This window comes from Strongylocentrotus purpuratus, unplaced genomic scaffold (genome assembly GCF_000002235.5).
Source record: "Strongylocentrotus purpuratus isolate Spur 01 unplaced genomic scaffold, Spur_5.0 spur5_scaffold_18, whole genome shotgun sequence".
In the NCBI taxonomy this organism is placed as follows: Eukaryota; Metazoa; Echinodermata; class Echinoidea; order Camarodonta; family Strongylocentrotidae; genus Strongylocentrotus; species Strongylocentrotus purpuratus.
The window spans coordinates 2,933,742-2,947,265 of record NW_022145603.1 but is presented as its reverse complement, the minus strand read 5'-3'; the positions used below and the strand labels follow the sequence as shown (position 1 = coordinate 2,947,265).

The following is a 13,524-nucleotide window of genomic DNA, read 5'->3' as shown; positions in this document are numbered from 1 at the left end:
TTTTTTTTTCCTTCTTTTTTTTTCCTTCTTTTTTTTTTCCTTCTTTTTTTCCCCTTTTTTTTCCCTTCTTTTTTCCCCTTTTTTTTCTTTTTTTTTCCCAGGGGGGGGGGAGGCCGGGCCACCCGCCCCCCCTCCCCCTGGACCCGCCACTGGGGAGGGGGCGGGTTTCAGGGGCAGTGGCGTAATGGTCAAAAACGTCTTGGGGGGGGGGCAGAAGAAAAATCTGGATTACCACCACTCCAATATGTAAAGTTACATGCAGGCCCCGCGGAACGTTTTTATAAAGTGCAGTATGATCAGGTAGAGCGTATAGGTCCTTTGCCGTTAGGCACTCTTTATAAACTCCGTTTTAAACATTACTCTATAGTTTATCTCTTTAGGATTCATCATGTTTTCCGGGGCATGCAAGTTGCCCTTTTTCAAGTTGCCGGTCCTCATATACAGTCGTTTTATTTAAATACAATGGGAAGCGGGAGCAGCCCTTATAAACACCCGAGAAACCCCAAATGATCAAAAACGTCTGGGGGGGGGGGGACAGAAGAAAAATCTGCATTACCACCACTCTAATATGTTAAGTTACATGCAGGCCCCCGCGGAACGTTTTTATAACGTGCAGTATGATCAGTTAGAGCGTACAGGTAGGTACTTTGTCGTTAGGCACTCTTTATAAACTCCGTTTTAAACATTAATATATAGGCCTTCTCAACTGGCGACGCCCGCGCCACTCGTGGCGCGCGCGGTCAGTCAGAGTGGCGCGCGGCTGTTCCAAAAAATAATAAAAATTAGAAATTAAAAATTAGAGAAAGAACAACATTAAAAAATTATATTTTATAATAAAAAAACTCAGAAAAATTAAAAAGTCGCAGTCGAAGTTGAGCCCAAAATGTAAGCAAGCCATTTTGTTTGTTTGATTTTCACTTCATTTTGACATTTTCCGTGTTTATTGCACTAAAATAACTACATATAAATTAACTTCCAGTGTAGATTTTAGCCAGGAATTGTACTAATTATTTCACATCATTATGAAATTATGATTGATGTTTTATGGAACAAAAAGGTGTTAAAAATGCCACCTCTTGGCCTAAAAAAAGCCCTAAAATCCACTAGCTTCCGGAGGCTTTGCCCCCTGGACCCCGGCCGGTATCGGCTCAGTCGCTACGCTCCCTCGTAACACAGTCACCAAACCTACAGGTTGGCACTTCAACCTCAATTCATTTTTTGGGGGGCGCTTCTAATAAACTAGTTGAGAAGGCCTGATATAGATTATCTCTTTAGGATCCATCATATTAACCTTGTTTTCCGGGGCATGCAAGTTGTCCTTTTTCAAGTTGCCGGTCCTCATATACAGTCGTTTTATTTACATGCAATGGGAAGCGTGAGCAGCCCTTATAAACACCCGAGAAACCCCTCCATATTTGAATCACGAATATGGAATATCGAACCAACTTCACGCCGGTCAAGACCTGTACATTGCCGAAAGTCAATATAACTGCTGATGCCATTGCCGCATATATTATAAACGGTGCAAAATGGTCGGAATACTCGCTAGAAGGAGTGGAGATGGCGCATGCTTGTGCAGGCTAGAAATCCAAAGACCAGGGGCGATGTTAAACAGTTATTTTGAAAAGCATATTGAAGTATTAAAGATAAAGTTGAGCCTTCTGGTCATGCGATTGCATTGTGAAATAAAAGGTGTGGAATGGATCAGAACAAGTTGATCATGTAGCATGTAAGTATTGGTGTGTACTGCAAGGTTCTGGAGTCATCAAAATCATAAGAAATTTGGCCCAGTCTTGGTAAAGTAACAAGCACTGCATGCACACAGAAAGATGTATATGGGACTACACAAATAATGTCGGGGCTAGTCACCTTGATTTCCTTATCTTTCTATGCTCATTACTCAGTCAGTATACATTTTCTACCAAATTTGTTTGGCAAATGAAATTTATTTGTAATCTTGAACATTCAGTGTAAGTTTCGTTTGATTCTGTGAGAATTAATTTTCTATTTTTACCAGAACTCAAGTTTATCTTTAACGTAATAATTATGTGCAACATACACATTATATTTTCTATAATGGTAAATTGTCATGTTATTAGTTTAAATGTACGAGGTTTGAGAAATAAGGATAAAAGAAACCAGATATTTCGATGGTTTAGACATCAGAAATCAGACATTCTCTTCCTTCAAGAAACTTACTGGTCTAGAGATATTGAAACAATTGTAAGAAGTGAATGGCATGGTCCATGTTTTTTTTGCTCATGGAACCAATCACTCACGAGGAGTCTCAATATTTTTCAATGATAAATTAAATGTACAAACTATTGCAGTAAAATGTATGCTAAATGGCCAACTTTTGATGCTACAAGCCAAAGTTCATGATATGGATTTATTGCTAATAAATGTGTATGCGCCCACCCAAAAGCAACATAGGGAAGGATTCTTTCGAAAGTTAAATTCTGAAATGAATAAACATTATAACCGTGACCGTGAATTAATTCTAGGGGGTGATTGGAATTGTGTGCTAGACATGCACAAGGATGTACGAGGAACGGAAAACAGATATTACAAGACACCCGTAAACCTCAAAAAGTTTGTTAAAAGATATGCTCTATGCGATGTCTGGAGACTAATGCATTTAGATATCAAGCAATACACATGGAGAAACATATCTCTCAAGAGGGCTTCGAGATTGGATTTTTGGCTTGTATCTAAACAAATGAAGGTAAAAACATTATGTACTGATATCCGTCCTGCCATCAGAACTGATCACAATGCTATAACACTTAAATTTTGTATCAAACAAAATGAAAGAGGACCAGGTATTGGAAAATGAATACCGATATCTTAGATGATGTAAATTACAAAATGAAAGTTTCCGAAATGATCTATTCCTTTTGTGAAGATGAATACCCTTCCTCACAAAAAGGTGGGAAATGTTCAAGATTAGAATTCGTGAATTTTCACAACAATTCTGTAGAACAAAAGCACTCGATAAGAAAAATGATAAATTCTCATTAGACAAGAAATTGTGTGAACTTGAAAAACAAATTGATGTCAGTGTACCTGATAAAGAAATAGAAAAAGAGTACACCGACACAAAGGAGAAGTTAGAGAAGATTTATAGACATGAATCTAGAGGAGCTGGAATCAGAGCTCGTATTAGGTGGATGGAAGAAGGAGAGAAAAGTACGAAGTATTTTTTGGGTTTAGAAAAGAGTAATGCAAAGAAAAGGAAATTTCACAATTAAAACGTGGAAATGATAGTCGAATCGTTAGCAAAAATGAAGAGATTATGGAAGAGGTTGTAAAGTACTATTCAAATTTGTATAAAGAAGAAAAGCATGATACCAAGAATATGAGCAATTATATTGGTTTTCAAAACATTAATCAATTATCTAACGAAAACAAAGAATTGTGTGATGGATTAATTACCGAAGAGGAATGTAAACGTGCAGTATTTGCAATGCAGAAAAATAAGACACCGGGATCAGACGGAATCTCTATTGAATTCTATCAGGTGTTTTGGCCACAGGTAAAAACATTGGTGGTTGAAGCGTTGAATGAGTGTTATTCAACAGGAGTTATGTCAGACACACAAAAGAAAGGGCTCATCACATTGTTATTCAAGAAAGGTGATGCTCATGATTTAAAAAACTGGAGACCGATCACTTTGCTTAATTATGACTATAAAATAATGGCAGCGGTTTTAGCTGCAAGGGTACAGAAAGTCATTGGAGAAATTGTACATGAAAATCAGACAGGTTATATAAAAGGTCGTCTGGCAGCCAGTAACGTAAGGTTGACAAAAGACATCATTGAATATTTTACTAAAAATGGTCAAACTGGAGCAATTATGCTAGTAGATTTTTCTAAAGCATTCGATGTCCTAGATATACAATTTCTTAACTCATGCCTAGAAAAGTTTAACTTTGGTGAGTCATTTCGCAAATGGATCTCTGCCCTATATAAAAATATTTCAAGTTCGGTATTGGTTAATGGTTGGATTTCCAAAAGTTTTGACGTTGAAAGAGGGATACGACAAGGATGTCCATTGTCAGCACTGCTGTTTATCTTGGCTGCCGAGCTCATGGCAAACAAAGTGAGAAAAAATAATATTATTAAACCAATAGAAATGGTCGGGTATGACCTTAAACTAAAGTTGTTGCAATATGCCGACGATACATTATTTTTTGTGCCGGATGAAACTTCATTAAATGGAATTTTACATGAACTGAATCAGTTTGGCGAAGTAGCAGGTCCAAGAATAAATAAAGAAAAGACAGCCATGATATGGCTAGGAGACACTGATAGAAGTTGGAATTTAGAGAATCATGATCTGAAATGGTCCCACAAACCTATAAGATACTTAGGTCACTACATATATTTTAATAATAATGAAGCTCTAAAGATGGACTGGGAGCATAAGTTGATAAAATTGAGGAAAATTCTTGATAGCTGGACAAAAAGAAGCTTAACCATTTTTGGAAGAGTCACGGTACTGAAAAGTCTAGCACTCAGCCAAGTTACTCACTTGATCATGGTTGATTCCATCCCTCCAAACTTTTTGAAGTTGATAGAAGGCATTATATTCAAATTTATTTGGAGTGGGAAAACAGAAAAAATCAAAAGGGTTTCTCTTATGGAAGACTACAGTAAAGGTGGTATAAAAATACTTGACATACAAAGGCAATTGTTCAGCTTCCGACTGAAATGGTTAGGTAGATTTTTCAATGAGAGTAATGGAGCATGGAAAACATTTTTTTCTTACTGGTTCAACTTATTGGGAAGCATCAAGCTACTGCTGAACTGCTCTTATAATATAACCACACTTAATGATATTCTAGTTCAAAAGAAAATTCCGTCATTTTACGTAGAAATCTTAAAGGCATGGGAAATGATTAGATACTGCACTACAGTGAAAGATGTTTGTATATCTATACATGAACCAGTTAAAGTTTCAGATCAGATTATTTGGCACAACAAACATGTGGTGTATGATAATCAGTCGCTCTTTTATAAAGGCTGGTATGACAGTGGTCTAGTATATTTAGGAGACCTTTTTACGAGAGATGGCTTTCGGTCAACAGAATATATTAGATCGCAGGTGCATTCCAAACGAAAATGCAATGCAATGTTCGACTATGCAAGACTTAAACGAGCGATACCTCCTGTATGGGTCAATAGTTTAAAAGAAGAATTTATGCATGATTATACTAGACAAGAAAATGAAAACAATGTTCCACATCTGTTGGTGGCAAATAAGGTAAAACATGTTACTGATATAAGTAGCAATCGTTTCTATAAACTCATTCCTTCAAGAACTGTATTAACTAACACATGTTGCCTTTATTGGGAAAAAAAACTTAATGTAGATATTGATTGGTCTAAGGTATTCAAGCGTAATCTTGCTCAAATTAGAGAAAGCAAATTACGAGAGTTTAATTTGAAATTACTGTATAACCTATTGCCAGTAAGAAGTAATCTTTTCAAATGGGGAATATCCAATGACGATGTATGCCCAACATGTAATATAAAAGAGGATATGAATCACGCATTTATAGAATGCAAACTAATTGAGCCCTTCATTAAACATATCAAAGAAATATTAAGAGATATATACAAAGTAAGGATACTGACGCTCAATATCCAACACCTACTCAAAATAGATTGTGAAAGTCATTGTATATTATTCTTTACAATAGCATTTTGGACCATTTATAAATTGATTGTTAAACGAAATATAACTGGGATAGACAAGAGAAAAGTTGCTTCTAAACAAAATCTCCATAGAGAAATTATAAAAGAATGGAAAGTAAATCAAACTTAAAGATGAACAGAAAGCTTTTACCAAAAGAACTGTTGGGTGTTATTTAAGAAAGAAAGAAAAAAAAAAGAAAAAAGAAAAAAAGAAAGGGAATCAAAACTATCAGTATAATTTGTATGTTAATTATGATTCAATTGCTTTGCAAAGCAAAACTTAATTTCAATTCTTTGTTATGACAATAATAATGTTTTTGCGATTATGTAAATTTGATTTGTAGTATTGTATCTTTGAATGTAACCATGTATATATAATCAATAAATCCTCTGATGAGGCAAAGAAAAAAAAAAAAAAATACACATTATGATTCAGCTATTATTAATTGTCTTCTCGATTAGTCACTCTTTCTTTCCCCTCGGTCATCTTCCTTGCTTTCTCACTTTCTCCCCCCCCCCCCCCTCCCCCCTCTCTCTCTCTCTCTCTCTCTCTCTCTCTCTCTTCCCCCCTCTATCTCTCTCTCTCCCTCTCTATTCTCTCCCCTCAATCGGTCATTTTCCTTTCTTTCTTTATTTCTCACTCTCTCTCCACTTTTCCTCTCCCTCTCTCTCTATTCTCTTTCTCTCCCCTCAATCGGTCATCTTCGATCTTTATTTCTTTCTCACTTTCTCTCCCCCTCCCCCCCCCCCCCCTCTCTCTCTCTCTCTGTCTCTCTCTATGTCCATAATTGCCTCCAACCACTCTCTCTCTCTCTCTCCATTCTCTTTTTCTCCCCTAGCTTATCTTTCTTTCTCACTTTCTCTCCCCCTTCCACCCCTCTTTCTCTCTCTCTCTCTCTCTCTCTCTGTCCATGTCTGCCTCCAACCACTCTCTCTCACTCTATTCTCTTTCTCTCCCCTCAATCGGTCATCTTCCTTTCTTTTTCACTTCTCCCTTCTCTTTCTGTCCTGTCCGCCATCTTCCTCTCTTTCTCCCCCTCTCTATCGACTCTCTATCACTCTTTGTCTATCATGTTTGCCTCCAACCACTCTCCCTTCTCTCCCCTCCATCATCTTCCTTTCTTTCTGACTTTCTCTCTCTCTCTAACCCTTTGTCCATGTTTGCCTCCAACCACTATTCCTGTCTCCCTCTTCTTTCTATCCATCTTCACATATTTCTTTTTCCTTTTCTTTCCCTTCTTTTCTTTCCCCCCTCCATCGTATTGCATTATATTACCGACCTACCTTCTCTTTGATGAAATACAAAGTTCAGGTGTAAATTCATTTTTCAATTTATTTCTGTTTACATATTTACATATCACATAGAGCATATTACATGTTTTTTTTATTATCTTTCTATTGCTGGCAAATTATTTTTCAATACATATTTCCTGCATAGATCCATCACATACATTTTTTAAATTACAAATCCAATGAGAATAGTTTTCATTAAACCTATTTAGTATGAAACTGAACAGGACGAGCAAGCTAATAATCTACATTGTAAATGTACATTTAAAACTCAGACTCAACAAGAAAAAGAAATCTCATATAAAGAGTGAAAATGACAGCCAGTAAGCGTAAAACTTTTTATATATATATATGCTTATATGTACAGACAAACTGAATGCAAAGAGCCAGAACATTGTCATCCTGGCTCCCTCTCTCTCTTTTTTTGCATTATTTAAAATAATAATAATAATAACAATCTGTTTTCTTAGTTCACTTCTGGCTTTCAGCTGACAAAACGTAACACTTAAAATCTTACTTAATGGCAAAATAATGCTAGATAAAAGTAAAACGTAGTTTGTCTTCCATTTGTTCAAAAAGTATGGCGAAGAACATATTTCATCATTCGGATGAGGAACACTAGGTTGCATGCCCTAGCTACATGGACCATTCATCAGATCAAGTCCTGGGGGGTGTTTCACAAAGCCTTTTGTCAATGACACAAATCAGTGAAAACTCTGCTGATAACCAATCAGAAGCAAGGATTTCAGTAGCTTATAACAAAAAACTGTCATTTATCACTGATGACAAGTTTTGTGAAACGCCCCCCCCCCCCCCCCCCCCCCCCCCCGGGCTGTTCTTAGTGTGTTCTCCTTTTCTTCCTATGCCTTTGTCATCTTGTATCTGTTCCTTTATTGGTGAAGTATCAGTAAAGCGATGTACCAACTATCTTCTTTACCTAATAGCATCATGATAATAAAACAAGGCTCTAGAGTATTGTGAATGAAACGCTCAATATTATAATAAGATAAACATAAAGAGCATTTTTATTCTACAGGGCATGCAACTAGTTGGCCTTCAACACATTTTAATGTACTAATGTTAGAACACTTCTTGCACATTTCTTATATCATTGAAATAATAAAATTGCAATTAAAAGTTGTGAAATTTAAAATAAATGCCAACAGATTTTAGCTCATCAACATACTATAAATACAAAAACGCTTTTAGTGTAAGTATATTTATTATTTTGTCTATAATGTATGATAATTTTGTCCACTAAATTGTCCAATACATCAATCAAAAAGCAATTTGATAGCTAGTAATATGTGTCCAAAGTTCCAAACGAAAGAAAATATGCACAATTAACCTATTCAGATATTAAAATGAATGACCATAAAAGTATCTAAGGAGAATTAATTAAAATCTAAATAATTTTTCGATTGAAGACTCTAATATTTTTGAATTCTCTATTTCAGTGTTGATGCAAATATTTGATATTTAGTTTATGACCAGTTTAGTCATCGCTTTACGACAATTTTACAAGTCCTCTGTGACTCTGATCAACTCAAAGTATCCCAAATACTTCACATCACTCTGATCAAAATGTCCAAACTTAGCAGCATCTTAATTCACAATAATAAACCAAAGAACGATATATGAGCGTGGATGATTTCAAACAGTTATTGGTTTACCACTAGCATATGTTTTGTATTCTGTTGTGTACATGTTAGGTACAGAGAATGTTTGGATAGGACCAGCTTCTGGTATAACCCAAGGTGTATCGACCGGGCAGGAGAAGAGTTCAGTCATCTTAGGGTCAGACGGTGTCTTGTATGAACTAGTCATTGTAGTCTTCATACCAGCGTGAGGTACACGCTTGAAACGTTCAGGCCAGCGCGCAGGCTCCTTGATAGCTGTCTTGAATACCATTTCATCTACCATAGGAGCTCGCTGGTGAATCTCAGCTCCCTTAGGAAGAGGACTGTTAAAGAGAAGATAAACAAGTTGATAAATTACAACAATCATGATAATGTCTTTACGTAGTAATACTCTACTATTTCATGAAATAGGAAGAGGACTGCTAAAGAGAAGATAAACCAGTTAATAGATTACAACAATCAAGATAATGTCTTACGTAGTAATACTCTAACGTTTCCATGAAATAAGTCATGAATCACGGCCATGATTTATATTCAACTTGTTATCAATAACCAAATATGCCAATTGTTATAAGCTACTAAAGATCCTTACACTTAATTGGCTTAGAGCAGATAAGTCATAGATTTTTGGCAGTTGTTTCATGAAATGGAGCCCAGCTGATCCTACTTTGCTACTAAAACTCTTTTTTAAAGTGTTTGGTTTGAATGGATTTTCTGGACCTATTGCAGCATACGAATGTAATTAAGAAAAGAAATTATACTGGAGACATTCATTCATTCATCTTTCCTCTGTGGGTGGAACACACTAACAACAAGTTGATTTCCAAAGGGGTCAACATTATGGGGTCATGTGACCCAAGGGGTCAACTTTATCTTGATTTCCTTTTTTATGAGGTTTTTTAGCACCTATCATCAGCCGCTTCCAAGAAGGCTGTACCTGCCAATGTACAGTACAGGGGTTATAGTGAGAACTATTTTGTTCTCCCTCAACCACGCCCCCCTTGAGTTTAAACCAAAAAAAAGAGGATTCAAGGGAAAAAATGGCATATAACAACATTCCCCCCTTTTTGAGTAAGAAAAATTGGGAAATAATAGGGAAAAATAGAGAAATTAAGGGGAAAATCAGGACAATAGGGATAAAATTGGGAAAACAAACAACAACAAAAATCGGGTTTAAAAAAATTATTTAAAAAAAATTGGGGGAAAAAAAAGAAGAAAAAAAATCGGAGAGAACTAAAACTTGGGAGAAAAAAAATAATCTGGAAACCGATTTAAATCAGGTAATTATCAGGCCTGTCTATGAGACGGGAAGACAAGAGAGATTTGTAATACTTACTTGTGCTTGGTTCCATGGCCCCATGCCTGCGTGTAATCTTCACATCGCCAGTAGGTGGCAGCATCTTTCTTTGGGTAGTCGTCCAGCTCATGACGAGTGAAACGTTTGTGCACGTGATGAGAGGTTGGTACGTAGATATCAAGAAGCTGCAGAGCGCCATCATCTCGCACAAGAGTCGGCTTGTATTTAGGCACACTGTCCTGTAAGGCCAAAGATACAGTAATCAATTGTCATCTATTGTGATCATATTTAAACTCAACTTTAAATCAACTTCAAAAAGCACTTTGATAATAAATGACCACGTTTGCTAAGCAAACTTGTAACATGTATAGGTACATCTCACATACAAAAATAAATAAGATATTTTCCTCAAAGATATAGCGTATACATGATAGATTATTGCTAAAAATAGAAAAGGTAAGTGTACATCACAGTAAAAAGGCCTTGAATAGGAAGAATTATATTGTAATGCCCTGAACTTGCACTATGTATTCCCTATAGTTAAACTTGTGATCATCGATATTTGGAAGTTCAATCACTGAATATGGATTTGTCTGAAAATGTCAAACTTTTGAACACACATTACAATTCAAACCAAATCAAAATGTTGCTGACTCAATATATTACATTTTGCTGTAAGGAATAGCATGCAACTTCTTTTAGTCTGATCCGAGCCCATTGCATAAACCGTTCCACTGCATGATGGTAACTTTGACATCAATCCCCGGTGTGTTGGCTCAGTCAGTAGAGCGTCCGCCTCACAACCTGGAGGTCGTGGGTTTGAACCCCGGCCGCGTCATACCAAAAGACTTTAAAAGACGGGAGTTGCTGCACCTTGTTTGGCGTTCAACAATAAGGGATAGAGCAACGTTGATCAATAGGGCAAAAAGAATTTCCATTTTCGGTTTAACTTATTAAAATTTGGAGTGGACTTTAACAAATTATTATTAATATCAACTACCATGGCAACATCACTCAACAGCCATTCAAATTAAGATTTTTATGGAAATACCATGAATGGCAGAGTTACCATCAATGCTACATTGTATACAACCAGGCTCGATCAGACTAAAGGATTTGGTTGAGTTTGCTATAATAAATCATAGTTATGGTAGTTCCTTACCCTGACTGGTGCAGGACAATTCTGATGATGAGTTTGAAGATCAGATGGCTGTGGATTGCCACTGAGCCTGTTGTCAAAGTCTACACCCATCTGCATTTGGTCTCCTTTGTATTGTGCTTGCACCTCACTCTCCTGGTTGCCCATGGTTAGAGGCTTCCTCCAGCCTCTTTGCTGCAGCTGATAGGGAGAGGGTAAGAAGAACAAAACAAATACTTGATTAAATCAAATCAGTTCATGTATTGTCAGATCATACAGAGACAATGAAATCTGCATCTACATGTACTTATCCAACATTTTTGTAAGTTAACCCCTTCTAATTTTTGCCCCCCACCAAATTTTACTTCATGAAAAAAAAAACATAAAAAGTCCAAGCACTACATTGGATTCACTATAGAACCAACCAAAAATTGCCTTCAAATACATGCAGATCTTACATAATAATATTAATATCAACTTCATCATTTACCATTGAAACAAGATTAAAGACTTAGGCCTAGAAGATCTATATTTTACAAGTTTCCAATATATTGCAGTGTATAAAATGTCAAAGGAAATGTTTAGGTACCCCCCCCCCCTTGTACCCACCGCAAACTGACCAATAGTGAAATGGTATACTAAATCAACATAGAGGTCGAGACACAATTTGGAATTTCAAGAACAAAAAAGAAAATTTAGGCCAAACTATTCTTCTTGCCTTATTAAACATTATCTGAATTCATAATCTTACCTTTTCTCTTAAGTCCTTATTGTAGTGCATATTCCAGTGACCTGGGGCCTTATGATGCTGAGGATTAGCCATTAATCCCCCATGATATTTGTAATCATGCGCCCCACCTGTCGTTGTTTGGAACGGCTTGATGATTTCATCTTGTTTGGCAAGCTGTGGTGGCAGAGGGTTGTTGATGGTAGTCTGCAAAGTTTAAAGAGAAAATAGCCCCATTAATCTACAAATGTTATGACTAGACAGTAGACTTCTAGTCTATACTAGCTACGTCCATTCAAGCAATTCATGACACTCCTTGTAGTTACTCGCCTCACCTACCATCCCAGATAGCTTTCTGAGCTGAGTGAGCTGCCAAAGTGATTACCCAACCAAGTACCAAGTCCAACATGTACTTGTAAGTTGTAGTTGCACTTGTAGAATGAGTTGAAATAGAGTCAAGTACATGTAGAACTATTGTCTTGATGTAGATTTTATGTCATTGTCAATCAGTGTCGATATGTTGTGTGTCCAGAAACCAGACAGGTTGGTTATCTAATTGACAGTTGATTTCAAACAGCTAGGATAATTAATACAATCAGTACAAGAATACACCCGACGGTGGCCTGTAGTTGTACTTAGACCTAGTCTATAGCGAAGAAGAAGAAGAAGAATTATTTTTAAGGAGTTCAACAGTGATGCCTCATCAATGAGTCTTTAAATATGTGGGCCTAGATCTAGATGTATAATCTAGTCAATGGTTATAATATAGAGTCTAGTGTCATTTTATGCTTATTTTCCCTTAGATCCAATTGGAAATGTGACAGCTTTCTTTTTGTTAAGTATCCGCAGACACACCACCATGCATGAATTGATAGCCCCCGGCCCCGTCCTTAAAAAAAATTGAGAAATATGACAAACCTTAAAATCTGATGCTGGAAAATAGTATTCCGGTCGGTAATCCAAGCCCCGACCTGAGCTAGTCTGATGAAGGTCGAATCTCCTATCTGCTCCCGTCATGATGTTTCACAAAATTTTGCTTGAATCCTTCAAACCGGTTAAAAATGTTGCTTATGAAACTGTTTTTCTCTCACGTCTCGTCTCCCTGCGCGTAAGGCAAGCCAATAATAACTGTAGACTGCACAGTACAGGTCTGTAGTACTCTGCTCTGGTTGTATTGTGTACGTTATCAACATTAGTCGCGTTGCCAGGTAATACGATCGACTTCCGCACCTCATTCAACGCGATGCGTAAATAAACAAGCACGCCCTCTCTAGCTCTTTGTAGGCGTTACGATGTTTAATCGTAAATGCAATTACACTGGGGTTTCCCCTAAATTGATTTGAATTTAATTATATAAGGCTTAACTATCTACTGTATCAAAGCTACATCCTCACACGAAGGGTTCAATTACATAGATAAGCGTATTTAGGGCGGGCGGGGGGGGGGGGGGGGGTCAAGGGGATAGTTTTCCCCTGACAAACATGCCAATCTCTCTGTGAACTATATCTCTCTCGCTATATATCCTCTCTCTCGCTATATATCCTCTCTCTCTCTCTCTCTCTCTCTCTCTCTCTCTCTCTCTTTGTCTCTCTAAACATGATCTCCTCTCCAAAACAAAGTCCTTAGAAGCATGCAATGTTAAAGTAATTACCTCTTCCCCATCTCAGTTTCTCTCTCCATCTCCCTCTCTCTCTCCTTCCCCCTCCATCTCCCCTTCTCTCTTTGTATGAAT

The 13,524-nt window shown here is 37.0% G+C and overlaps 1 protein-coding gene across 1 annotated transcript; it reads right to left on the bottom strand.

The window, feature by feature from the left end:
* Window positions 1-7,842: 7,842 nt before the first annotated feature.
* On the bottom strand, window positions 7,843-12,970 carry LOC588387. Its single transcript, XM_795411.5, has 5 exons — window positions 12,711-12,970; window positions 11,817-11,999; window positions 11,090-11,266; window positions 9,967-10,166; window positions 7,843-8,953 (listed from the first exon to the last, which is right to left on the bottom strand). The coding sequence occupies exons 1-5, from the start codon at window positions 12,807-12,809 to the stop codon at window positions 8,644-8,646; spliced, it is 969 nt and encodes a 322-aa protein (XP_800504.1). The 5' UTR covers window positions 12,810-12,970; the 3' UTR covers window positions 7,843-8,643.
* Window positions 12,971-13,524: the final 554 nt, after the last annotated feature.

Bases quoted from the DNA above. Each gene is read 5' to 3' on its own strand.
- LOC588387 (XM_795411.5), bottom strand. From the start codon at position 12,809: ATGACGGGAGCAGATAGGAGATTCGACCTTCATCAGACTAGCTCAGGT. The intron at 12,000-12,710 runs GTTTGTCATATT...TAAACTTTGCAG, and splicing joins TTCCAGCATCAGATTTTAAG to ACTACCATCAACAACCCTCT. The intron at 11,267-11,816 runs GTAAGATTATGA...TCTCCCTATCAG, and splicing joins ATAAGGACTTAAGAGAAAAG to CTGCAGCAAAGAGGCTGGAG.